This window comes from Lissotriton vulgaris, chromosome 1_1, assembly GCF_964263255.1.
Source record: "Lissotriton vulgaris chromosome 1_1, aLisVul1.2, whole genome shotgun sequence".
In the NCBI taxonomy this organism is placed as follows: Eukaryota; Metazoa; Chordata; class Amphibia; order Caudata; family Salamandridae; genus Lissotriton; species Lissotriton vulgaris.
In genome coordinates, this window is record NC_141685.1 from 223,520,913 (window position 1) to 223,546,076 (window position 25,164).

A 25,164-nucleotide genomic window follows, 5' to 3' on the forward strand; every position below is an offset into this window, starting at 1 on the left:
GTATAGTCTTGAGCACTCCTTGATGACCAGCCAGAGGAGCCACATGACACCACCGAAAAGCCTCTTGCTGTAAGGCGATGGATGGCAAGAACAGCTGAGTGTTAACGAAAGGCAATCCCTGTTTCATGGATCTGTGACTGTCTTTTGCTGCCCAGGAATCCCAAAGAAAATGTCTTTTAGCTGTCCGTACTTTATTCAAGAATGTTTCAGCGCTAAGTACACAAACCAGCTTTGTGGGTTCTATTATGGATTCCATTGCAGGACTTATTGTGGATTCTCCTTCGTTTTGTCCGGACAATGCGTCAGCCTTTCTGTTCTCACTGCCTAGTCTGAATGTAATGACAAAGTTATATTCAGCAAAGAACGGATGTATGATGTTACAACGCATACTTTTACCACGCATACCATTACAACGCGGTATTTACAACGCATACCATTACAACGCATAGCGCTTTGGGGTGCTGGATAGTGAATAGTTTAATTTACTATTCCAACTCCAGTCCCCGTGGACACTAGGGAACGTGTTGGATAGTAAATTAAACTTATTCCCTGTCCTAGAGCGCCCCCCAGCGCAATGCGTTGTAATGGTTTGCGTTGTAATGACTGTGTTGTAATGGTAGTGCGTGGTAAAAGATTTGTTGTAAAGGTTGTATACCGCAAAGAACAGCATCCATCTCATCTGGCGTTGAGACAGATGCCTGGCCGTTTGCATGTATTGAAGATTCCGGTGATCGGAATACACCGTCACTGGGTGTTCAGCACCCCAAAGGTATTGTCTCCATTCCTGGAATGCTCTCTTCACTGCTAAGAGTTCTTTTTCTGTGATTGTGTAGTTCTTTTCAGCCGGGTTCAATTTTCTGGAAAGGTATGCCACCGGATGCAATTGTCTGGTCTCTAGGTCTCTTTGTGAAAGGATAGCCCCAAGGGCTTCATTGAAAGCATCCGCCTCTACGATGAAAGGCAACTCGGTTTTAGGATGGTCCAACACAGGGGCTGAGGTGAACGCCTTTTTCAAACACCCAAAGGCCTGTTCAGCCAACATCGACCAACAGAACTTCACTCCCTTCCTAAGCAGACGTGTTAAAGGAACTGCCATCTGCGAGAACCCCAAAATGAAACGTCTGTAGTAATTAGCAAAGCCCAAGAAGCTCTGTACCTCCTTTACTGATTTAGGAGTAGGCCATTCTTGGACTGCTAAGAATTTGCGATCAGACATGCGTAGACCCTCTGGGTGTAACATGACCCCCAGGAATTCAACAGAGTTTACCCCAAACTCGCACTTGGTTAATTTGCAATACAATTCATGTTCTCTCAGCTTCTGGAGTACCATGATAACCTGCGAGGTGTGTATGTCTACCTCATCAGAGTATATCAAAATGTCATCAATATAAACAACAACGCAGATGTCCATGTTCTCTTTCAATACGTCATTCAGAAAGAACTGAAAAGCGTCAGGGGCGTTGCACAGCCCAAACGGCATGACCAGATATTCATACAAGCCGTAGTGGGTCTTAAATGCGGTCTTCCATTCATCCCCTGACGCGGACCAGATGGTATGCCCCTCGAAGATCAAGCCTGGTATATATCTTTGCATTGCAAACCTGATCCAATAGTACCGAAATGAGGGGTAACGGATACCTATTACGAACAGTGACCTTGTTGAGTTTGCGATAATCTACGCAAGCCCGCAGATCACCATTCGCCTTCGAGATAAAAAACAAAGAAGCAGAAGGTGAGCGTGATGGCCTGATAAACCCTATTCTCACATAGTGCTCAAGATATTCCTTCAGGTGCTGTGTCTCAGGGACAGATAAGGCATACACCCTACAAGTGGGGATTTCAGCGCCCTCCACTAGATCTATTCGGCAATCGTATTCCCTATGTGGAGGTAACTGCTCCGCCATAGCTTCAGTGAATACGTCCTGAAACTCTCGATAGCCACCACCTTTTCCGCTGCAGTAGCTAGACGATGGGAGTACAACAACGCTACTACACGAGGGGCTTGTTCAGATCTGATATGGGCCCTACAAGTAGGATCTTCAAACCTTAGAGTCTTTCCCCTCCAATCCACCGAAGGGTTGTGATGGCTCAGCCACGGCATACCCAGGATGATTTTGTATTGGGGTGCTTCTATTATGTTCAGACTTATCTCCTCTCTATGCACCCCCCCGGGGACAGATAAGGATAACACCAGTTCTTCTGTCCTTTCTGTTATGAGACCTGATTTCAGCGGTTTGCCATCTACTGCCCATACCTCCTCAGGACGGTCTCTCCGTATCCTGTTCAAAGCTAAGGATGTTACCAAACCGCTATCCACAAAATTCCCCGTAGCCCCTGAATCAACCATTACCATCACCTGGTGAACCTGTGCTTGACTTTCTAGGTACATGGTGAGCACTATGTGAGAATCATGTTCCTGTAGTACAGAGGCTGTGAGAGAAGGGAGTTTCCAGTTCTTATCTTCTTTCTCAACTGGGTATATATCTTCCGTGGTTATTGAGGACACGGTTGCTTTCTTGTTTCTTGACCATGTCCCCGAAGCCCTAGGTCTAGTGGGACAGTCTTTGACGTAATGGCCTTTTTTCCCACAATACATGCATAGGCCTAGAACTCTACGACTTTCCCTCTCTGCTCTGGACAAAGGGGCCCTTACTGCTCCTATTTCCATGGGTTCACTACCTGTATCTGTTGGTTGATTTACTTTGCGAGAAAAAGACTCTGAACGATAGTATCCTCTCTTGGCTCTGTCTCTCTCACCCCCTCTGTCTGTGAGCCTCCCGTCTAATCGTAGGGAAAGATTAATCATGTCAGAACATGTGAGAGGCTGAGGATCGATCTGAGCTATGACATCCTTTAATCCCTCGTATAGCCCTTGGTAGTATATAGACATTCTCTTCTCTTCCGGCCATGCCGTCTCAGCCACCAACCTATTGAAGGTGGTAAGGTATGACACCAGATCCTGTCTCCCTTGTTTTAACTCTAACAGTTCCCTGTTAGCGCTAAAGGTGGTGGCCCTCCTATCGAACACCTTCTCAAACTCCGCATGGAATGCCGTCCAGTTAGATAAGATGGCATCATCATTCCGCACCAGAGGCACTGCCCAATTGGCTGCATCACCGCTTAAATAGGAAATCGCGAAGGCTACCCGCGAATGGTTGGAAGGGAACGAAGAAGGTTTACAAGAAAAGTGCATCAATACTTGTGTTAGGAAAACCTGTGTTTTAGTGGGGTCGCCAGAATACCTCTCAGGGTTAGCTAGAGGAATGGGAGGGGGTACCGTGACCTGAATAGGAGGAGCAGCTGCTGTAGCGTCAAAAGGGTTTCTAGCTAATTTGTCCACCTTTTCCCGCAATGCAGCTGCCTCAGACTTAGAGGCTATCAATTCCTGTTGTACTAGAACCAGTGCTTGAAGCACATCATCCATGGTGGCCATAATTTCCAGAACCACCGGATCGGGTGGAACACAAATCGTGGGCGCGTAACTCTGTGAGGATTACGTTCCACAGGATCCGGGCGTTGCTTATGGGGGTCCACCTCCTAACGTTACCAGCTCCCAGATCTTAGAACACAGTAAATTGGAACCATGAGGCGAGGGATATCAGGAACGGGGAGGGGACTGCTGGAACAAAGGCTCTGAAACGATATAATAACAGAATACACAGTTAAACAATGCATAGCAATAACATGTCTACTCTAATCAATTCTCGCTAAGAGTGAAACACCTGTGGGCACATAAACACACCTGAAACACAGAGTCCAATAATACCCAGCAGAGTATGCAGAAAAACAAGGATGGTGTCTTAGATATTCACATGTGAGATCCACTGACTCTATGCAAACTGTCAGTATATAAGCACAGCAAAGTACAACAATTGTTCCTTTTAGGAATGAAACAAGGATTCGAAACACCTGAATATTATAGCGCCATATCCAGATCGTGGGCGAGAAAATAAGTATAAGAATCGATTCCACCAGAAGACAATACAAACGGCAGAATGTAGCTAACACCACTATACTCCGCTGTATATGAGAGTATAGGTATCCACCTGGGATCACGGCAGTAAGTGGTTAGCTAACACACCTTACTCCGCTTTAATCGGCGAATGATTAATCATCACGCCAGCGCGTGGCAAGGAACACGCAGCGCTCCGCTCTAAAGAAGGAAGAATTGAGGATATCACTGTGACATGTGGTGGCACCACTATGTTCCGCAAACTGTAGTATTAGGCAAGTGCTCAACAGAACGCGTTGAAACTCACGGCGTTCAGTCCCAAGTAAAAGCGCAGCCGCGCTGGAATTCAACAGGGCACCAAGGATCGGAGACTGTCTAAGAACAACGGTAATGTGTGGTCGGCCGACGCACCACGTTCCGTTGTAAGCAAAGGTAGGCAGCAGCCCGTCGTCCACTTACCCGCTGCTACACAAGGATATCGGAAGCCTCCGAATCACGGGAGGCGGGAAGCAGACAAGACGAGAATTGAGACCCGCACTAACGGACCTCCAACAAGCAACAGGAACCAAAACAGAATTACGCGCATCCGCACCTGCGCGCGATGATGCTAAGTACCTTCCCTTTATTTATTTATTTATTTGTAAGTTTATATAGCGCTAGAATCACTCCTACAGGGGTATCTCTGCGCTTTTGACCAGGGATCAGCAGCATATTAACAGTGAGGGGATGAGTTAGACTTCATTTTTAAAAAGAGCTGTTTTTAAAAGTTTGCGGAAAGTCAGATGTTCTTTACATTGCCTTAATGCCAAAGGTAACTTGTTCCACAACTTAGGGCCAGTAACAGACAAGGCTCTGCCTCCATGTCTTACTTTTTTTATGTGGGGGACCACCAGAAGGAGATTACTACTAGATCTAAGAGACCGTACTGGAGCATAAGGAATGAATTTCCGTTCCAGATAGATAGGTCCCTCTGAGTTTAGACATTTGTGGATCAAACAACATATTTTAAATTTGACCCTCTGTCGTATTGGAAGCCAGTGTAGGCGGTTCAGGAGAGGTTTAGAAGCAGTTCTCGGAGGGGCATTCAGAACTAGGCGAGCCGCCGTGTTCTGGATCACCTGCAGCTTATCCAACACACCCTCATTGGCTGATAAAAGTAAACCGTTACAGTAGTCAATCCGACTGAGGATCAACGCTTGAACAAGCGTTTTCCTTACTGCGTCGGGTAAAAGCGGGAAGACCTTACGGAGAAGTCCAATGGTGTGGAAGCAGATCCCTGATATGTAATTGGTGTGCTGTTTAAATGACAGGTCATGATCGAGTCTGACTCCCAGATTCTTCACAACCTGTTTAGGTTCAGGGACTGCTCCAAGCTCCGACGGCCACCATTCGGGAGTCCAGAGTATTTTCGCGTCTCCAAATAACATGATCTCAGTCTTGGTGACATTGCATTGGAGGTAGTTTGTAGCCATCCATTTTGCCACCTCTTTCATGCCTGTCAAAAAGGAGTTTCTGACCTCAGTGGTGAGAGTTTTGAAGGGGAACAGGAGCTGTGTGTCATCAGCGTAAGATATGGGAATTAAGCCATATCTACGCAAAACTCCTGCCAGGGGTGCCACATAGATATTAAATGCCTTCATGAAGGCTCATGGGAATTGTAGTTCCTACGATAGGTAGGCGCGAAGGGAGCCCAAACCCTGACAGTAGGTCCTCCTCCTCAGCGCCTCCTAGGGCCAGGCTTAGCCGGGAAATGAGCATGAAAGCGACGTACAACAGTAGGAGCATGAACGTTATGACACGGCTCCCAGGTATCATCCTCAGCCGAATACCCTTTCCAGCCAATCAAATACCACAGGACGCCACGTTTCCATTTGGAGTCCCGAATGCATCTTACCTCGTACTCATTCCCACCATCGACCAACACTGGAGGAGCTGCCCTCCCGACACTGGACAAGGCGGGTTTCAGAAGACTGTTGTGGAACACAGGGTGGATTCGCATACTAGCAGGTAGTTTCAATTTGAAAGCCACAGGGTTCACTTTCTTTATGATGACATACGGGCCAATGAAACGAGGATGGAACACACTCCGTAGTTTGAATCTTATGTTCTTGGTAGAGAGCCATACCCTGTCCCCCACCTGGTAGTCGGGACCATCCCTCCTGTGTGTATCGGCCCAACGTTTGTAAGTCGCCTTATCCTTGTTCAAGTGTGTGATAAGCTGCTTCTGTACTGAGTGTAGCTTTCTCACCCTGGTGTACACAGAGGGCCTCAGCAGACACGCTCTCAGGTATTTTAACAGGAAGGATGTTAGCGTCAACCCCATAAGTGGCATAGAAAGGAGACACCCCTGCAGAGCAATGCCAGGCGTTGTAATATGCCAGTTCAGCCATCCACAACAACGACACCCATGAGTCTTGTGCTGCATTGGCATAACAACGGAGGTATTTCTTTAGTGTCTGATTTAACCTCTCCGATTGTCCATCCGTCTGAGGATGAAAGCTCGTGGACAATGACGACTTGATCTGTAATGCCGTGCACCAATATTTCCAGAACCTGGCGACAAATTCGAGGCCCCTGTCTGAGACAATAACCTCAGGTACCCCATGTAGACGGATCACTTCCTCAAGGAGCAGTTTGCCGTTTGACCAGCCGTAGGTAGGTTGATGCAAGGTATAAAATGTCCCAGTTTGGTTAGGCTATCCACCACTACCAGAATTGCCGACTTGCCCTGATCAGATGGCAAACCCCTCACAAAATCCAAACCTATTGTTTGCCATGGTCTTCTGGGCGTAGGCATGGGTATCAATTTACCTCTCTTCATTCCGCTGTCTATCTTTGAATGTGCACAAACCTCACACCTAGCCACCCATAAGGTGATGTCCTTTCTCGGAGTAAACCACCAGAAGTATCTCTGTACCAAATGTATAGTCTTGAGCACTCCTTGATGACCAGCCAGAGGAGCCACATGACACCACCGAAAAGCCTCTTGCTGTAAGGCGATGGATGGCAAGAACAGCTGAGTGTTAACGAAAGGCAATCCCTGTTTCATGGATCTGTGACTGTCTTTTGCTGCCCAGGAATCCCAAAGAAAATGTCTTTTAGCTGTCCGTACTTTATTCAAGAATGTTTCAGCGCTAAGTACACAAACCAGCTTTGTGGGTTCTATTATGGATTCCATTGCAGGACTTATTGTGGATTCTCCTTCGTTTTGTCCGGACAATGCGTCAGCCTTTCTGTTCTCACTGCCTAGTCTGAATGTAATGACAAAGTTATATTCAGCAAAGAACGGATGTATGACGTTACAACGCATACTTTTACCACGCATACCATTACAACGCGGTATTTACAACGCATACCATTACAACGCATAGCGCTTTGGGGTGCTGGATAGTGAATAGTTTAATTTACTATTCCAACTCCAGTCCCCGTGGACACTAGGGAACGTGTTGGATAGTAAATTAAACGTATTCCCTGTCCTAGAGCGCCCCCCAGCGCAATGCGTTGTAATGGTTTGCGTTGTAATGACTGTGTTGTAATGGTAGTGCGTGGTAAAAGATTTGTTGTAAAGGTTGTATACCGCAAAGAACAGCATCCATCTCATCTGGCGTTGAGACAGATGCCTGGCCGTTTGCATGTATTGAAGATTCCGGTGATCGGAATACACCGTCACTGGGTATTCAGCACCCCAAAGGTATTGTCTCCATTCCTGGAATGCTCTCTTCACTGCTAAGAGTTCTTTTTCTGTGATTGTGTAGTTCTTTTCAGCCGGGTTCAATTTTCTGGAAAGGTATGCCACCGGATGCAATTGTCTGGTCTCTAGGTCTCTTTGTGAAAGGATAGCCCCAAGGGCTTCATTGAAAGCATCCGCCTCTACGATGAAAGGCAACTCGGTTTTAGGATGGTCCAACACAGGGGCTGAGGTGAACGCCTTTTTCAAACACCCAAAGGCCTGTTCAGCCAACATCGACCAACAGAACTTCACTCCCTTCCTAAGCAGACGTGTTAAAGGAACTGCCATCTGCGAGAACCCCAAAATGAAACGTCTGTAGTAATTAGCAAAGCCCAAGAAGCTCTGTACCTCCTTTACTGATTTAGGAGTAGGCCATTCTTGGACTGCTAAGAATTTGCGATCAGACATGCGTAGACCCTCTGGGTGTAACATGACCCCCAGGAATTCAACAGAGTTTACCCCAAACTCGCACTTGGTTAATTTGCAATACAATTCATGTTCTCTCAGCTTCTGGAGTACCATGATAACCTGCGAGGTGTGTATGTCTACCTCATCAGAGTATATCAAAATGTCATCAATATAAACAACAACGCAGATGTCCATGTTCTCTTTCAATACGTCATTCAGAAAGAACTGAAAAGCGGCAGGGGCGTTGCACAGCCCAAACGGCATGACCAGATATTCATACAAGCCGTAGTGGGTCTTAAATGCGGTCTTCCATTCATCCCCTGACGCGGACCAGATGGTATGCCCCTCGAAGATCAAGCCTGGTATATATCTTTGCATTGCAAACCTGATCCAATAGTACCGAAATGAGGGGTAACGGATACCTATTACGAACAGTGACCTTGTTGAGTTTGCGATAATCTACGCAAGCCCGCAGATCACCATTCGCCTTCGAGATAAAAAACAAAGAAGAAGCAGAAGGTGAGCGTGATGGCCTGATAAACCCTATTCTCACATAGTGCTCAAGATATTCCTTCAGGTGCTGTGTCTCAGGGACAGATAAGGCATACACCCTACAAGTGGGGATTTCAGCGCCCTCCACTAGATCTATTCGGCAATCGTATTCCCTATGTGGAGGTAACTGCTCCGCCATAGCTTCAGTGAATACGTCCTGAAACTCTCGATAGCCACCACCTTTTCCGCTGCAGTAGCTAGACGATGGGAGTACAACAACGCTACTACACGAGGGGCTTGTTCAGATCTGATATGGGCCCTACAAGTAGGATCTTCAAACCTTAGAGTCTTTCCCCTCCAATCCACCGAAGGGTTGTGATGGCTCAGCCACGGCATACCCAGGATGATTTTGTATTGGGGTGCTTCTATTATGTTCAGACTTATCTCCTCTCTATGCACCCCCCCGGGGACAGATAAGGATAACACCAGTTCTTCTGTCCTTTCTGTTATGAGACCTGATTTCAGCTGTTTGCCATCTACTGCCCATACCTCCTCAGGACGGTCTCTCCGTATCCTGTTCAAAGCTAAGGATGTTACCAAACCGCTATCCACAAAATTCCCTGTAGCCCCTGAATCAACCATTACCATCACCTGGTGAACCTGTGCTTGACTTTCTAGGTACATGGTGAGCACTATGTGAGAATCATGTTCCTGTAGTACAGAGGCTGTGAGAGAAGGGAGTTTCCAGTTCTTATCTTCTTTCTCAACTGGGTATATATCTTCCGTGGTTATTGAGGACACGGTTGCTTTCTTGTTTCTTGACCATGTCCCCGAAGCCCTAGGTCTAGTGGGACAGTCTTTGACGTAATGGCCTTTTTTCCCACAATACATGCATAGGCCTAGAACTCTACGACTTTCCCTCTCTGCTCTGGACAAAGGGGCCCTTACTGCACCTATTTCCATGGGTTCACTACCTGTATCTGTTGGTTGATTTACTTTGCGAGAAAAAGACTCTGAACGATAGTATCCTCTCTTGGCTCTGTCTCTCTCACCCCCTCTGTCTGTGAGCCTCCCGTCTAATCGTAGGGAAAGATTAATCATGTCAGAACATGTGAGAGGCTGAGGATCGATCTGAGCTATGACATCCTTTAATCCCTCGTATAGCCCTTGGTAGTATATAGACATTCTCTTCTCTTCCGGCCATGCCGTCTCAGCCACCAACCTATTGAAGGTGGTAAGGTATGACACCAGATCCTGTCTCCCTTGTTTTAACTCTAACAGTTCCCTGTTAGCGCTAAAGGTGGTGGCCCTCCTATCGAACACCTTCTCAAACTCCGCACGGAATGCCGTCCAGTTAGATAAGATGGCATCATCATTCCGCACCAGAGGCACTGCCCAATTGGCTGCATCACCGCTTAAATAGGAAATCGCGAAGGCTACCCGCGAATGGTTGGAAGGGAACGAAGAAGGTTTACAAGAAAAGTGCATCAATACTTGTGTTAGGAAAACCTGTGTTTTAGTGGGGTCGCCAGAATACCTCTCAGGGTTAGCTAGAGGAATGGGAGGGGGTACCGTGACCTGAATAGGAGGTGCAGCTGCTGTAGCGTCAAAAGGGTTTCTAGCTAATTTGTCCACCTTTTCCCGCAACGCAGCTGCCTCAGACTTAGAGGCTATCAATTCCTGTTGTACTAGAACCAGTGCTTGAAGCACATCATCCATGGTGGCCATAATTTCCAGAACCACCGGATCGGGTGGAACACAAATCGTGGGCGCGTAACTCTGTGAGGATTACGTTCCACAGGATCCGGGCGTTGCTTATGGGGGTCCACCTCCTAACGTTACCAGCTCCCAGATCTTAGAACACAGGAAATTGGAACCATGAGGCGAGGGATATCAGGAACGGGGAGGGGACTGCTGGAACAAAGGCTCTGAAACGATATAATAACAGAATACACAGTTAAACAATGCATAGCAATAACATGTCTACTCTAATCAATTCTCGCTAAGAGTGAAACACCTGTGGGCACATAAACACACCTGAAACACAGAGTCCAATAATACCCAGCAGAGTATGCAGAAAAACAAGGATGGTGTCTTAGATATTCACATGAGAGATCCACTGACTCTATGCAAACTGTCAGTATATAAGCACAGCAAAGTACAACAATTGTTCCTTTTAGGAATGAAACAAGGATTCGAAACACCTGAATATTATAGCGCCATATCCAGATCGTGGGCGAGAAAATAAGTATAAGAATCGATTCCACCAGAAGACAATACAAACGGCAGAATGTAGCTAACACCACTATACTCCGCTGTATATGAGAGTATAGGTATCCACCTGGGATCACGGCAGTAAGTGGTTAGCTAACACACCTTACTCCGCTTTAATCGGCGAATGATTAATCATCACGCCAGCGCGTGGCAAGGAACACGCAGCGCTCCGCTCTAAAGAAGGAAGAATTGAGGATATCACTGTGACATGTGGTGGCACCACTATGTTCCGCAAACTGTAGTATTAGGCAAGTGCTCAACAGAACGCGTTGAAACTCACGGCGTTCAGTCCCAAGTAAAAGCGCAGCCGCGCTGGAATTCAACAGGGCACCAAGGATCGGAGACTGTCTAAGAACAACGGTAATGTGTGGTCGGCCGACGCACCACGTTCCGTTGTAAGCAAAGGTAGGCAGCAGCCCGTCGTCCACTTACCCGCTGCTACACAAGGATATCGGAAGCCTCCGAATCACGGGAGGCGGGAAGCAGACAAGACGAGAATTGAGACCACACTAACGGACCTCCAGCAAGCAACAGGATCCAAAACAGAATTACGCGCATCCGCACCTGCGCGCGATGACGCTAAGTACCTTCCTTTCATGAAGGCTCATGGGAATTGTAATTCTTACGCTAGGTAGGCGCGAAGGGAGCCTGAACCCTGACATCATCAATATATATTATGGCATACTATTAATGCATGGAATCCTTTGTTAAGGACACTGGCCATTTCATTTCAAAAACTGGGAGAATGCAATACCACTGTGTACTAACATTCCACAGGAAGGCGCGCTGATGGTGCTCCAAGAGATTCTGTCGTCTGAGCCCGAGATCACCAATGCCCCCGTTCATAATCCAATGCTTCAACGTGTTTCTCTGTGGTAAATCGGTATGTCAATCGACGGAGAGATGCGAAAACTGAGAACGCTAGGAATGTTGCCGACCTGATAAGAACTCCCCTCTATAAGCATCCAGGGCTAGTGATAAGTAGAGGGCAACTTTAATACACAAGATGTGTTAACCAGGTTAATATTGGAGGATTTGATCCCCAAATCCTCTATGACCTTCTTTGATCATCCAGGGCATGAGTGAGTAGTGGAAGGTGACTTTAACACACAAGACTTGTCAACATGAGGAATATTGCTGGGACTGATCCCGCAGCATACTAGAAGCTTGCATTAGTGAATTTGAGTTGGGCTTGGCTGACCAAAAAGTTACTGTGGAGGACAAACCAAAGCCTACTTTCAAAAATATATTCACATTGGACTACATCTTCTTAAGCAAGTGTCTGCTAAGCAGATGCAAGAGGTACCAAGTCCAACACAGCACGGAAAGTGACCATCATTCACTAAATATTGAGGCCACCTTGAGTGCAAAAACACACAGGAGACGCAACCTGACTGGCCAACCACCACCTACCAACGTTGGCACGCTAATAAAGAGTAAAACGGGGACCGGTTGCCAAAGCCAGGTATGCACAAAGGAAAGCAACCTTAATTTCCCCAGCTTTGGGACACAAATTGAATCGTGTTCAGAAACATTGGGGGTAGATTGTAACAAAGCTTCACTCAGCCCCAACATCTCATAAGCACAAAATCCAAAATAGTGTGCCCATAAGAGGAAGGCCCTCTCCATATTTCATGAACAAAGAGTTCAAAGAGAGCAAATGAATGTGCTGCCTTGCAGAGCGTCTTCATAAAAGTGGGAAGGGTTCCAATACGGAAAGCAAGCTAAAAGAGGCAAAGAAAAAACATAAAACATTTGTCTGTGTCCTAAAGCAAAAACATCTAGAGGAGGAGTGAAAATACATATACTCTCTATTAGCAGTCAACCAGTCCAGGGAATTCTGGGGCTATGTCAACAGCCTGACAAGCACAACCACTGGTAAGGAGAACGCACTCCTAGACGACAAATGGCCAGCTCATGTATCAAACCTTTACATAGACCCCACTAAGGCATGAGCCACCATCAAGAGCTCACTTGCTAATGCCCTAGAGGGCTTGTAGGAGAACCTAACTGTAGTCTCTGGAAAGGAGACGTTAAGCATCTTGAAGCGCATCCGGAAAGATGGAGCCCCGGGTCCCAATGGATTACCTGGGAACAGCTTTAAGGAAGATTAGGCATTTTGGGAACAGCTTGTTCAGTGAATGTATTTTACTGTCTTCCTTCTCGGAATCATGGAAAGAATCCGACTTGCATTCAATTCATAAAAGTGGGTGAACACCTCACCTGGAAACTGTTGGTTAATAGCTCTACAAGATGTAGATGGTAAGACCTTCGCTAATGTACTCCTACATGAGCCGAAGGACTGAATTAATGACCACATCATACCATGCTATCAGACGGGGCTCAGGCCAAACTCCTCTACTATGGACAATGTGATAGCCCTTTCCTACCTGGGAGCCAAGGCCATTGAAACATCCACGCCCCACTCTTTATGCCTGTTTTGTAGATGGCCGCGCCGTGTTTGATGGAATGGCCCGGAACATTCTCTGGACCAAACTCGCGGTGTGGGAAATACAAAGGCAACTCCATGCGGCTATCACAGCATCGTGCACTGACTCCTGGATTTGGACCTAGATAACTCAAACCCATGCCATGGCAAACATATATACAAACAAAGGCCTGAAGAAGGGAGGTGTCATCGCTCCAACCTTGTTCACTATATACAGCCGACTTAGGTGCATAGTAGCTGAGAGGAAATATGTTTCCACCTAAGTTAGATCAGACCAACCTACATAGTATTCAGTATGCGGATGAACAGGTGTTTCTGCATCAGTAACACGAATTGGGATGAAGATGGCCCTGGGCATACCTCACTCTTATAATAATAGGAACGTCCTGCAGGCGAATGCTGCAAAAACCAAGGTCCTAGTGTTTGGCCAAAGAGTCAAGAAACATCAGCTGGAATGGTAGTTGGGGCCTCTAAGATAAGGATGACCTGCAAATACAACTATCTCGTCATTTGGCGGTCAGACACCGGCAAATTCTTGTTGTATGCCAAAGCCCTGCTAGAAAAAGCAGCTAAAACCACATGTGCACTATCCAAATCATATCACAATCTACAGAGTCACTCCGCAAAGGAGATCCAAAGAGTAACGCGGGCGAAACTATTACCCACCATAGGTTATGGGCACCTTACTTTTCACGGTATGCTCCCAGGGCGTTTAGAACGCTGTCAAACAGCTGCATACATGAAAATATTCAACCGCCCAAAACAACCAGACGTACACTGATCCACCTAGAGTTTGGCCCAGTGAAAATAGACATTGAATGCAAAAAGGATTTCATGTAATATCATTTTCAAGTGGCCAGGGCAGATCCAGACTCAGTGAGCCCTTGTGTGTGATACTCCAGGATAAAAACAGCAGCTGGTCAAGGTATCTTGGCAGCGCTAGCGTCTCCTTGAACTTGACTTCAGAGTGTCTAATAGATCCACTACGGCAAGCTCGTATAAAGGGAAAAGGACATTAATGAAATCCAAAACATCCTGGGAGCAGTGGGTCTTAGTAGGTCGCTTGAAGTCTCTACTTGCAAGCTATATCTGAAAGCAGCCTTGGCAAGACCAGCTCTAAAAAACATCCTGCTGACCAGGCTCCTAGCACTGCCTATATGGGAATACAGATCCCACTGGAAGAATAGTCCCCCCACATCCTGGGCAGGGAAGGCTGTGCCAGTATCCCTTGGCAACTGTGGTGCACATTATATGCTGGTGCGCAGAATTGCTCCTTCAGAGATGAGTTTATTTAAGGGCAATTTTCTTGCAACGTGGTAACTGAAGATGTAAAGGGGTAATGATATACATTTTTATATAGCTGATGTTCCACGAGTTGGCAAGGTTTTTGCCACAGCTGAAAGGCTGTTCCCGGGATGCGGGCCCACCTGGGTGCATCCACTTGATAGCCTCAAGCACTCAAGAATGATACTGACTTGATATGGCTTGATCATCTTGACTCTGTGCACTATGAAAGAAATGCCTGCTTATAAACATTGCAAAATCAAAACCTTGTATTCAATAAGTCATGTTTGTTAACAAACTTTGCTGGCCCACCGGTTTGGCATTTTGCAAACCGTCCCAATGCTCTGTTTTTTTATTGGCATGGCCTGACGTTTTTGGCACCTTTGCACCTTGAAAAAACGATAGTCCACAATCACTTTTGAATCAGCACGTGGGACTTTTATGAAATTGCACTTCTGTCTACACAGCAGCTGGCCTTCATTGGGCTGCGTCTTGTGTCACTTGATAAATCTTGACACCATGGTACTTGGCACTCTGAATGTTATGCATCCTTATGTTGGCCTATAGGTCGGGCATCTGGCCCTAGAAATAAAGCTGACCTATAACTGTACCCACAGCCATGATGCTACTTGATCTGGTCCACCAATATGGCATCCAGCACCTTAAAAAAATGCTTGTTTACAATTGTTCTTGAATTAGCAAGTGGCACTTTAGTGAATGTTCTGACAACTTGTCTCCCTGCATTCTGTAATCAAAGCTTGATTACAATCGTTAGATCTCCACAAGACATCTTAGCGAGTGCGCACATGACAGTCTGACAACTTGGCACTTTGGAAAGAAATGCTCCTTTACAGTCATTATTGGAGCTGTCACTGTAGCAAGTTTGTGCCTTTGTTACTCATGCTACTGGTCTTTGTCGGGCTCTGTCTTAAGTTGGATAAACCTTGTGAACTCAGCTCTTTGCACTTTACTCATGCCACTAAGGTTGCTGTCCCTTGTAGAGCTCTGTTTTGAGTCATTGCATACGCCTTGATAACTCTGCACACTGCACTTTAAAATTATATTTGAAATGTCCAGTCCTGCTGTATTTTCAATATTCCATTATATTATTTTGTTTTAATGCACTGCACTCTAGCCTATCTGATATGTTTACTCCCTCTCTGTTTTAAACCCTCAGTGAAGCATTGTTTTACTTCCTTCTGGACTAATGGACAAGGCCTTTAAGGTGTTTGCTTTTATTAGAGACTGAAATGTCTATTCTGCTCGGCTTTAAAATTCAATTGTGTTGCGTTGTTTTAGTGTGCTCCACCTTCGCGCTCCTGAAATGCTTATTCCTGCTGTGTTTCAAGCTCTCAGTGTAGCATTGTTTTACTTCTTCTAGACGAATGGACCTTGTCTTTTATTTTTTCTGCTCTTATTAGAGACCCCCGGGTCCGTAATTTTAATTAATCACTCAATAAAGTACTACTAAGTACTTATGAGGGTTTATCATTACAATTTCATAGGTACCAAAAATGAACTAGCTAGCCCCTCTCAATTATGAATTACAGCTTATTTGATGTCATAAGGAATCCCCGATACTGTGGGACATGTAAAAATGAAAGTACATGTCTAAACTTTATATTACAAGCATCCTTGCCCTGTGGGCTACTTAGGGCCTACCCTAGAGGTGACGTATATGTAATAAAAGGGGACTTTAAGCCTTGGCAAGAGTTTTAAATGTCAAGTCGACATGGAAGGGTGACACTGCATTCAGGCTGCAGTGGCAGACCTCAGACATGTTTTCTGCTGCGGCTTAAGTGGGTGGCACTATAAGAGCTGCAGACCCACTGGTAGCATTTAATTTACAGGCTCTGGATTATATTTTTATATTAATTTGTATAGCGCACTAATCATATCAGACGGTATCCCGGTGTTTGGGCAGATGCGAGGTGCCCATGCTTCTAATATGAACAACCAGATCTTCAGCTTCTTGCACAAATTAAGAAGTGAGGAGGAGGCTCTGATGTGTTGAGGAAGGTTGCTCCATGTCTTGGGTGCGATGTAGGAGAATGAGCGACCTCCAGTTTTGCTTTTGCAGATGCTGGGAATGTGTGAGAGTGAGGCAGGGCATAGGTGTATGGTGGGTTGGTTAATGTGCATGCAGTTGTTTAGGTATTCTGGTCCTGTGTTGTGTAGAGCTTTGTACATGTGTGTGAAAAGTTTAAATTGACCGCTCTCGTGAATGTGAAGCCAGTAAACCTTCTTAAGGTGTGGTAAATGTAAATGTATTTATATAGCGCAAACCACCCACATCGCAGGCATCTAAGCGCTTGCTTAGGGAACCCGTCCTGGTATTCCCCTGTGAGATAACCCCGGCAGGGTATCCACAAGGTGAAAGCCAGGCATCCCACCGCGAGGGGCCGTTGTGGAGATTAAGCAAGCTATTGCCCAGAGTCGCAGAGTGTGAACCCGTGAGTCGAGTAGGCACCGGAGCGAGAATTATCGAGTCCGTGGAATTATTGAGCCCAAGCCCCATCGAGGTGGGGAATTGAACCCTGGTCCACTGCCGATCTCAGCTTCCGGGTCTGCCGCCTCTAACCCTTGAGCCACACTTCTCCACTTCTGGTGTGATGTGGGTGCGGCATGGGAGGTGGAGTGTGAGTCTTGCAGCAGTGTTCTGAATGGTCTGGAGTCTGTGTAGGAGTTGTTTAGAGATTTCAGTGTAGAGAGTTTTGTCGTAGTCCACCCTGATGAGTCTAGCCAATGAGTGCATGTCTGACAGCCCTTCTGGTGTTCTGAGGCAACCATTTGAAGATCTTTCGCTGCACGCGTAGGATGTGAAAGCAGGAGATTCACACTGCTTTGACTTGAGCCATCATTTTCGAGCTTGTTGTCTAAGATGATACCTAGATTTCTTGCATGGTCTGTAGGTGTTGGTCCTAGCTCCATCGGCCAGCAGGTGGAGTTCCATGGGGATGTCTTGTTGCCCAAGACCAGTACTTCTGTTTGTTGGAGTTGGCTGTCATCACCGTAGAAGGTGACAGTGATTACCTGTGATTGGATGATGTTGGTGAGCGGTGTCATGTATATGTTCAAAAGGGTGGAGCCGAAGGACGATCCCTGTGGGACTCCACATATCAATCTCTTGGTCTTTGATGGGAAGGGTGACAGCCTGACCCTTTGGGTTCTTCCCAAATGGATACATGATGTACTACTCTGGAAGGGACTCACAAGTAAATGTAATATGGCAATTGGGTATAAACCAATTTAACCATGTTTTGGGGAGAGAGCACAAGCACTTTAGCACTGGTCGGCAGTGGGAAAGTGCACGGAGTCCCAAAGCCAAATAAAACATTCAGCAAAAGTGGAGGGTAAAGGGCAAAATGTTTGGGGGTGACCCTGCAGAGAGGGCCAGGTCCAACAATAGGGCAGTGATTCAGCCCACTTTAGCCCCTACCTCTCTTGCACTGGGAGTTATGGCTTTTCAGCATTTGTCAGATTAATTGCACATCCATCAAAAAAGATGTGCACTTCAGTTCCAGGGCTGGTTGGCAAATACTTCCCTTTAACAGTGCTTTTTAAGTTGTTTTTTTTTAGCCATATGTGTTCAGACTACGTCTTAAGGTTACAGTAATTCAAAGTCAATACCAGCTTTTCTGTCAATTATGTTCATATTTTCCTGTGATGTGAATCGAAACCAAAATGGGATTCTACACCTGTTCCAAGTACACCTTTCTGCCGGGAAGCATCTGCACTGTTTTATTAAAATTATAGGCAGTGTTTCATTTTCTTTTTAATGCATTATAAGCATATGGGCTCTGGATTTGGCAATGGCATGGTTTCTATTTTATAGTATGTTTATTTCATGGTATATATGCTTAAAATGTTTTAAAACGCACCCGTTAGCTAAGTCCAGATCGATTGGCTTTGCCAACGCTTTAGTGAAGTCTCACTCCCTCTTTTCATTGTTTATTCTCACACCGTTCCCCAGTTTGCCTCAGTGTGGTTCCTTTGTTGTACCATTGAGTGCACTTCTCCACTAGTTTCCCATTCCTTTCAGATCCCTGATTTGCCTCACTCCTTGTGATTCCTTCTCCGGTTCTTGCCTTCCCCTTCGTCTACGTCCACTGAGGCTTTTATTTCTATTTAGCATATAAATTTGTGATTTTTTGCTCCAATTTTATGGAATTTTAGCTTACTTTACAGAAACAGAATGGGTACAAGTGACATGAAACATTGTGGTGTGTTAGAATGGCAGTAGATGCAGTGAGCGTTGACCGGTTTTGACCAGTATGGCTTCTTGAGCCTCTGCACTTGTGATTAGGAAACTCTTCTTCTACAGAGCCACATGCACTCTTCTCTGTGCCTTCCCAGCACAGACCCTGTCCCTGGAATAGGTATGTCCAAGAATCAGTGAGAGGCCAACACCAACTGGCAGCCACCGTTGGATTTTATCTTTGTGTAAATCACAATTATCCATAGATGGTAATCAATCCTTGCCTTACTTTAGCTAAAGAAATAAACTAATTTGCAAGCTTTCGGCACTTGAATGTGTGTGAATGGGTCGATCATTGTGATTTTATCTCAACAGTTCATCCACAAAATGTGCATTTGGCTTTGCAGGCCCTGGACCGAGGGCCCAGCTTGTGCTAGTCAATAAATGCCCTATCCTGGGACGCTTGCTATAACTCCCATGACCTCTGCCATTGGACCATGGTTCTAGTTAAATACCTGTGTAACTGCTACAAAGACAAAGCTGCATGGCATAAACCATATATAAAAATGTCTACCAACCTTTTCATTTTTCAAAATTCACTGCTCCCTGTATGTAGTCTGTATTCCTTTCATCTCCTGGGATATCTCAGTTTTTCTGTCTTTTGTGCCACAGGAGATGGGCCATTCCCTGGAGTCATTGACATGTTTGGCGGAGTTGGAGGTCTCATGGAGTTCCGCAGCGGTCTTCTTGCCAGCCGGGGCTTTGCCACACTCGCTTTGGCCTATTTTGCCTACGATGACCTGCCAGGGTCGCTGTCCGAGGTGGATCTGGAGTACTTTGAAGAAGCTGCAGACCTCCTCTTGCAGCACCCCAAGGTATGTCCTCTCTGACTCCTCTTTGTAATCAAAGACTAATACTGACATTTAGAAGCTCACTAGCTCTACACCCTAGTCCTCCTAGAGGATTCCTCTATATGAGGTTTACTCTCTATTTAAGAATGAAACAAAATTGTTTTTGTTCCTCGTCCCAGGCATTTATTTATGAGGAGTTTCCTGGCAGCCACTTCTATGGCAAATAACAATCATTACGTTTTGTAAACTCCCTGTAACCCATTAGGACCCATAAAAGGAGATCATACTTGCAGGGCCTCCAGGTTATGAATACTCAGGCCTCACCTCAAGCTACAGCCCATGAGCAGGGATGGCAGGAATAAGGCCTAGAATCAGGACCAAGGTCTGTGTGTTTTATTCCACAGAATATTCAGTGTTGAACCTCAACTCCAGGGTGGCTGAACCAGACAGCCATCAAAGAGCATCCAAGGACAATTCTTTTGCAGAATACCAGTTGTAACTGGTCTGGCATGGGATAAGGTGGAGATTTGCTTTTGGAACTAGAACGTTAGCGACAATTTCACCTTGTGAACTGCTAACCGCAAAGAGGGCCCTCCTGAGGATTTTGGAGTCCACACCAAGGACTGGGCTGGGAGTGGAGTTGGACAGGAGGGTGTTCTGTTTACAGGCTTAGGTGGTCTCAGAAAGACTAGAGAAAGACTTGTCTGCCTTGGAGACGCAAGGTAGAGACACCCCTACAGGAACTTTGTGAAGTTTGGAAGACGTGAACGGTGCCTGCCTGCACAAGAGGAGTATCTCTCATCAAGACCCTCCATCCTGAACTGAAGGCGAGAGGCAGCCTGGAGTTGGGAGCCGCGCAGTGTGACTGGGGGAGAAGAAGCCTCCTGTGCAGGGCAGCCATGCAACCAGTCACTATCCACAATAGGAACATCTGCCAAAGATGTGGATGGTAAATACACAAGTGTATGGAAGAGTCTCCCTTACAAATGGCCTCAGGCTGCATGTGTGGGCATCTTAATTGCTCAGGCCGTACTATGGGTGGGAGGTTAAAACACTTTTGTTGCAAATCTGCAAATTCCTTAGAATCCACACCCACCTACCACAGGCAAAGAAGGGGTCATTTGCATACAGTCATTAGAAATTGCGGCTCCTCCGCTATGGCGGAAGAGCGTCGCCCCAGTGCTTTGAGCAGCGTAAAGGAAAGGAAATATAAAATGATAACTTGAAGTTATTATCATTTTGTTTCCTTCCTTTCGAGGCTGCTCTGCTCACGGAGCAGAACGAGGAGATGATGGACGGAGCATTGAAACTTTTCAGACACTCACCCCCAGTCACAGATCTGGGTTTAATCCATCACCGTTCTTTAGCCCACTCTGCCACCCCAGTTCAGACATGGCCATATGCAAATCAGTCTGACTCTGTGCCTCATGGGAACAGTCCAACCCGAACTGCCAAGCCATGTCTTCCCTGGACCGGAAACAAGCATCCTAGGAACAATTTCTGGTTAACACCCTTCATCAGCCAGGCTAGCTTGAATCCAATGGCAAAGTGATCAAGGGACCCATGTCTGGACATACCCTGCCAACTTAGGGCGAACACCAGGAGATGATGGACGGAGCGCTGAAACTTTTCAGACACTCACCTCCAGTCAAAGATCTGGGTTGAATCCATCATCATTCTTTAGCTCACTTTGCCACCTCAGTTCAGATCCAGCCATATGCAAATCAATCTTGACACTGTGCCTCATGGGAACAGTCCAACCCGAACTGCTAAGCCAGGTCTTTCCTGAACCGTAAACAAGCATCCTGTCACTGGTGTCTGGGTAACACCCTTCATGAGCCAGGCTAGCTTGAATCCAGTGGCAAAGTGAGCAAGGGACCCACGTCTGGGCATACCCTGCCAACTTAGGGCAAACAAAGCAAACACAAGGGGATGATGGACGAAGCTCTGAAACTTTTCAGACACAGGGAGATAATGGATGGAGCACTGAAACGTTTCAGACACTCACCCCTGCTCACGGAGCAGGGCAGGAGTGGTTTGCCCACTCCTACGTGCACAAGTCCGCCCAAACCAGTCATGCGCACTCCATGCAGGCTGCATTACAGCCTGCGTGGAGAACAAGCCCAGGCCCCCATTCCCTAGTGGAGCGTCAAACTAGTACGCTCAAAACTAATCACAACGCTGCATTGCAATATTGTGATTGGTCAGGGGCTTACCAGTAATTTTTTGTTTTTCATTGCGTTACCTGGTGCCCGCGCCCGTCCCCCCCTTTGCCCGGCCCACTACCCGTGAGTCATGCCAGCCGCCACTGGTCATTTGGAAGCAGTATTTAGACTGCTGCAAAATTACTATCCCTCAAATTTTGCAGACAGTTTTCACATGGTTGAAAGTTTTCCTGTGTTAGGACCATGTTGAATGGAGGGTGGCAGCCATTTATCCTGGACTGTTTTTGTAGTTTGCTAGGGTTGTAGGTAATATCTCATGAGAAGTGAGATGTACTGCCAATACAAGTGCACAGCATTAGGAGGATCTCTCTATGTCCATATTTCACAGGAGACTGCAAAAGTCTGTCGTTGGTGGTTGTTGGAACGTGAGTGGGACAGTGGCAGACCACTCTTCCTTCCCCAACGAGAGCATGCATGGCACTGTTCTAATCCTACATTTAAAAACCTTGCTAGAAAAACCGGCATTTGCGATGAGAAAAATGTCAGTGTGTTGCTGGTGTTGTAGGGTTCTCTCTAGTGGAGCTGCTCTCCACCTAAACTTGGGAACTTCCCAGAGTTCCCTGCTTCTTTCTTTGCCTAATTTATGCACTACTCTAACCCTGAAAGGGTATTGTTTTGACTTCTATTGGATGCTTCTTTGTGCCTTGACGAAGCTAAACTGCTCTGAAGAGCTATAATGATAGCAAAACATGTGTCAGGGTTTGCTGTTTTCATTCTGGGTTGGCTTGGATGGTATTTTACCAAACTAAAGCTGTAATACTGTGCCTGGAGTGGTAAAAGTATTTTGCCATGTTACAGCTTGGCATGGATGGCACTGTACTAAACCTATGCCTAAAGACTTTGCTGTAGAAATGGCAAAATACTTTCTCCCTTTCGAGCTCTAACTTGTGGGCAATAGTGGTGTCAGATGTGTCCATTGGTGACTTTGGATGTGGTATTAAATGGAAAGCAACGAGTGAATGAATGCAGCATTGAATTGAAGCACTTTTCTATGCATCCCTGGAGTTTTCAATTACCTGGTAACGGTTGGGTAGTTTTTATTAGAGAGCTTTTAAATCATGCCAAACAAAATCTGCTCCAGAGGTTTTCTTGCACAACCTCTTCATGGCTGTTGAACTCTAAGATGCAATGAGTCTGCAGTGATGGAAGCAGATATGGCCACTTTTGGGATTGGGGCTCCCCGTGAAATCTAGTCAACTTGAACAAAGATAAGAGTAAAATCAATCCTTTATGAGTGTGTGCCTAAAAAACTAAGAAGTTGACATTTGTGTTTAGATAGTTACATTCCAAAAGATCAGGGTGTTGAGCCAGATGCTAAAATTTTCAAGAAGCCTAGGGTGATTTAGGGTCCCATAGTGATCCTCAGGAGCAATCGGGGGTCCTACTAACGGTGGCACTAGATAGTATGAGACACTTGGGGATAGGCGAAGCAGGAGGGCTGTGTGGTTCATCCATAAGTAGATCTTGCATGTCATTGCTCCTCACTCCTCTCTTGTAGTTTATGCTAATAGTATGTGTACCATGTTCTCCACTAGCCTTCTGAACAAATAGTTTTCTTCAAATAGAAAATATCCTTATCTTCATTTCTCAAAACATTGTACATTTTTCAGCACATGCTTTACAATGGCTCCAAAGCTTAAAGTATATCAGACTGCATTCGCTTCTCAACCAGCCTGAGGTTGATGCACGCTGGTGAATGACACGGGGTGTCTGCACTTCTGTGGAAGGTACAAGGCTGACATCTTATACGTGGTTATATACTGTCAACAGACAAATCAGAATACAGTGTATGCTACACAAGTGACTATCCACCCCCTTTCCATAAAGGGAAAATTCCAGGTCCTACTCTGTCTCGACTAGTCCGCTTTGGCTTAAAATGTGTAATGGCATAATCTGGAAACCGTGTTGGGCTAGCGCCTCACACTTTGGGCAACAAAATAAAAAAACAATATCACAGTACGTTGCCATCAATATCCTCATTGCCGCAATGTGTTTGTTTTTTCTAGGTCTTGGGTCCCACTGTCGGCGTGGTGGCTGTTTGCAAAGGAGCGGAGATTGCCTTGGCCATGGCAACATATCTAAAGCAGGTGGCGGCTACGGTCTGCATTAACGGTACCAACAGCATCAATGGCATGACACTACGCTATCGGGACCTCTGCATCAACGGGTCCCCCTATAAGCCAGAATTGATCCGCACCACCAATTATGGAGCAATGGATATATATGATATGTTTGTGGATCCCCGTGCACCAGAGCATCACAACTGTCTCCTCCCTGTGGAAAGAGCCTCCGGTTCCCTACTGTTCATCGTGGGTGGTGATGATAGTGCGTGCAACAGCAAACTCTATGCGGATGAGGTGCTGGCGCGGCTCAAAAGAAACCAGAAGATGAACGGTCGCCTCCTCTTCTACCCCGGTGCTGGCCACCTAATGGAGCCCCCGGGCTCGCCTCTCTGCCGCATTGCAATTGCCCCCATGTTCCCACTGCCGCTTCTGTGGGGCGGGGAGTTGACAGCCCACTGCAAATCACAGGAACATTCCTGGAGGGAAATTCAAAATTTTCTTATGAGCCACCTAAAAGGCCCAGTGGTCCGCAAGCTTTGAACTTATGACCAAATCTAACAAGCATTTGCAATGCAATAGGTCTCGAATTAGTAAAGTTAGAGGTATTAGTATTGTAAATGACAAACTTTTTATTTATGTTTTTGTTATGAAAATAGCTAAATTAACCTCTTCTGTGCTGATGACGAGCCCAGGCTCGTCAGGCAGCACGGTGCTCGTGTGCTGGTGACGAGCCTGGGCTCGTCATGAGCCATGGAACGCTCACACGCCGGGATAATTCCCCCGCTGTGCTGAGCGTTCCATTGCGCGGGCTGGCTCATGGCGAGCCCAGGCTCGTCACCAGCACACGAGCACCGTGCTGCATGGCGTGCCTGGGCTCGTCATCAGCACCGCAGCGCCGTGCGCGGCCACCCTTCCCCCCGCACCGCGGGGGAATTAGCCCGGCGGCGAAGGGGTTAATAACTTTGTCATTTACAATGCCAATAGTGTTAACTTTTGCAAACGTGACACCTATAGCATTGGTAATGCAATATGTGTTGTATTTACATGACTTAGATGTATTAATATTAAAAATAACAATGGGTTGTATTTTTTTCTATAATTAATACTTAAATAAACGTTATTGTAAATTATAATCGCAATAGCTTAAACTTTTGCAAATAACTTTTTGGAAGATTATGTTTAGTGTATTTTATTGTATGAAAATACAAGAACAGAAGTGAAATATTAAAAAAAAATGG

The 25,164-nt window shown here is 46.1% G+C and overlaps 1 protein-coding gene across 1 annotated transcript in view; it reads left to right on the forward strand.

Moving 5' to 3' along the window:
* Window positions 1-24,623, forward strand: part of LOC147740939 (acyl-coenzyme A amino acid N-acyltransferase 1-like) — a 90,549-nt gene extending 65,926 nt beyond the window's left edge. The window contains exons 3-4 of the mRNA XM_086952223.1: window positions 19,460-19,662; window positions 23,870-24,623. Of these exons, the coding sequence (XP_086808349.1) occupies window positions 19,460-19,662; window positions 23,870-24,466 (800 nt within the window). The 3' untranslated portion in view covers window positions 24,467-24,623. The remainder of the gene's footprint in view (window positions 1-19,459; window positions 19,663-23,869) is intronic.
* Window positions 24,624-25,164: the final 541 nt, after the last annotated feature.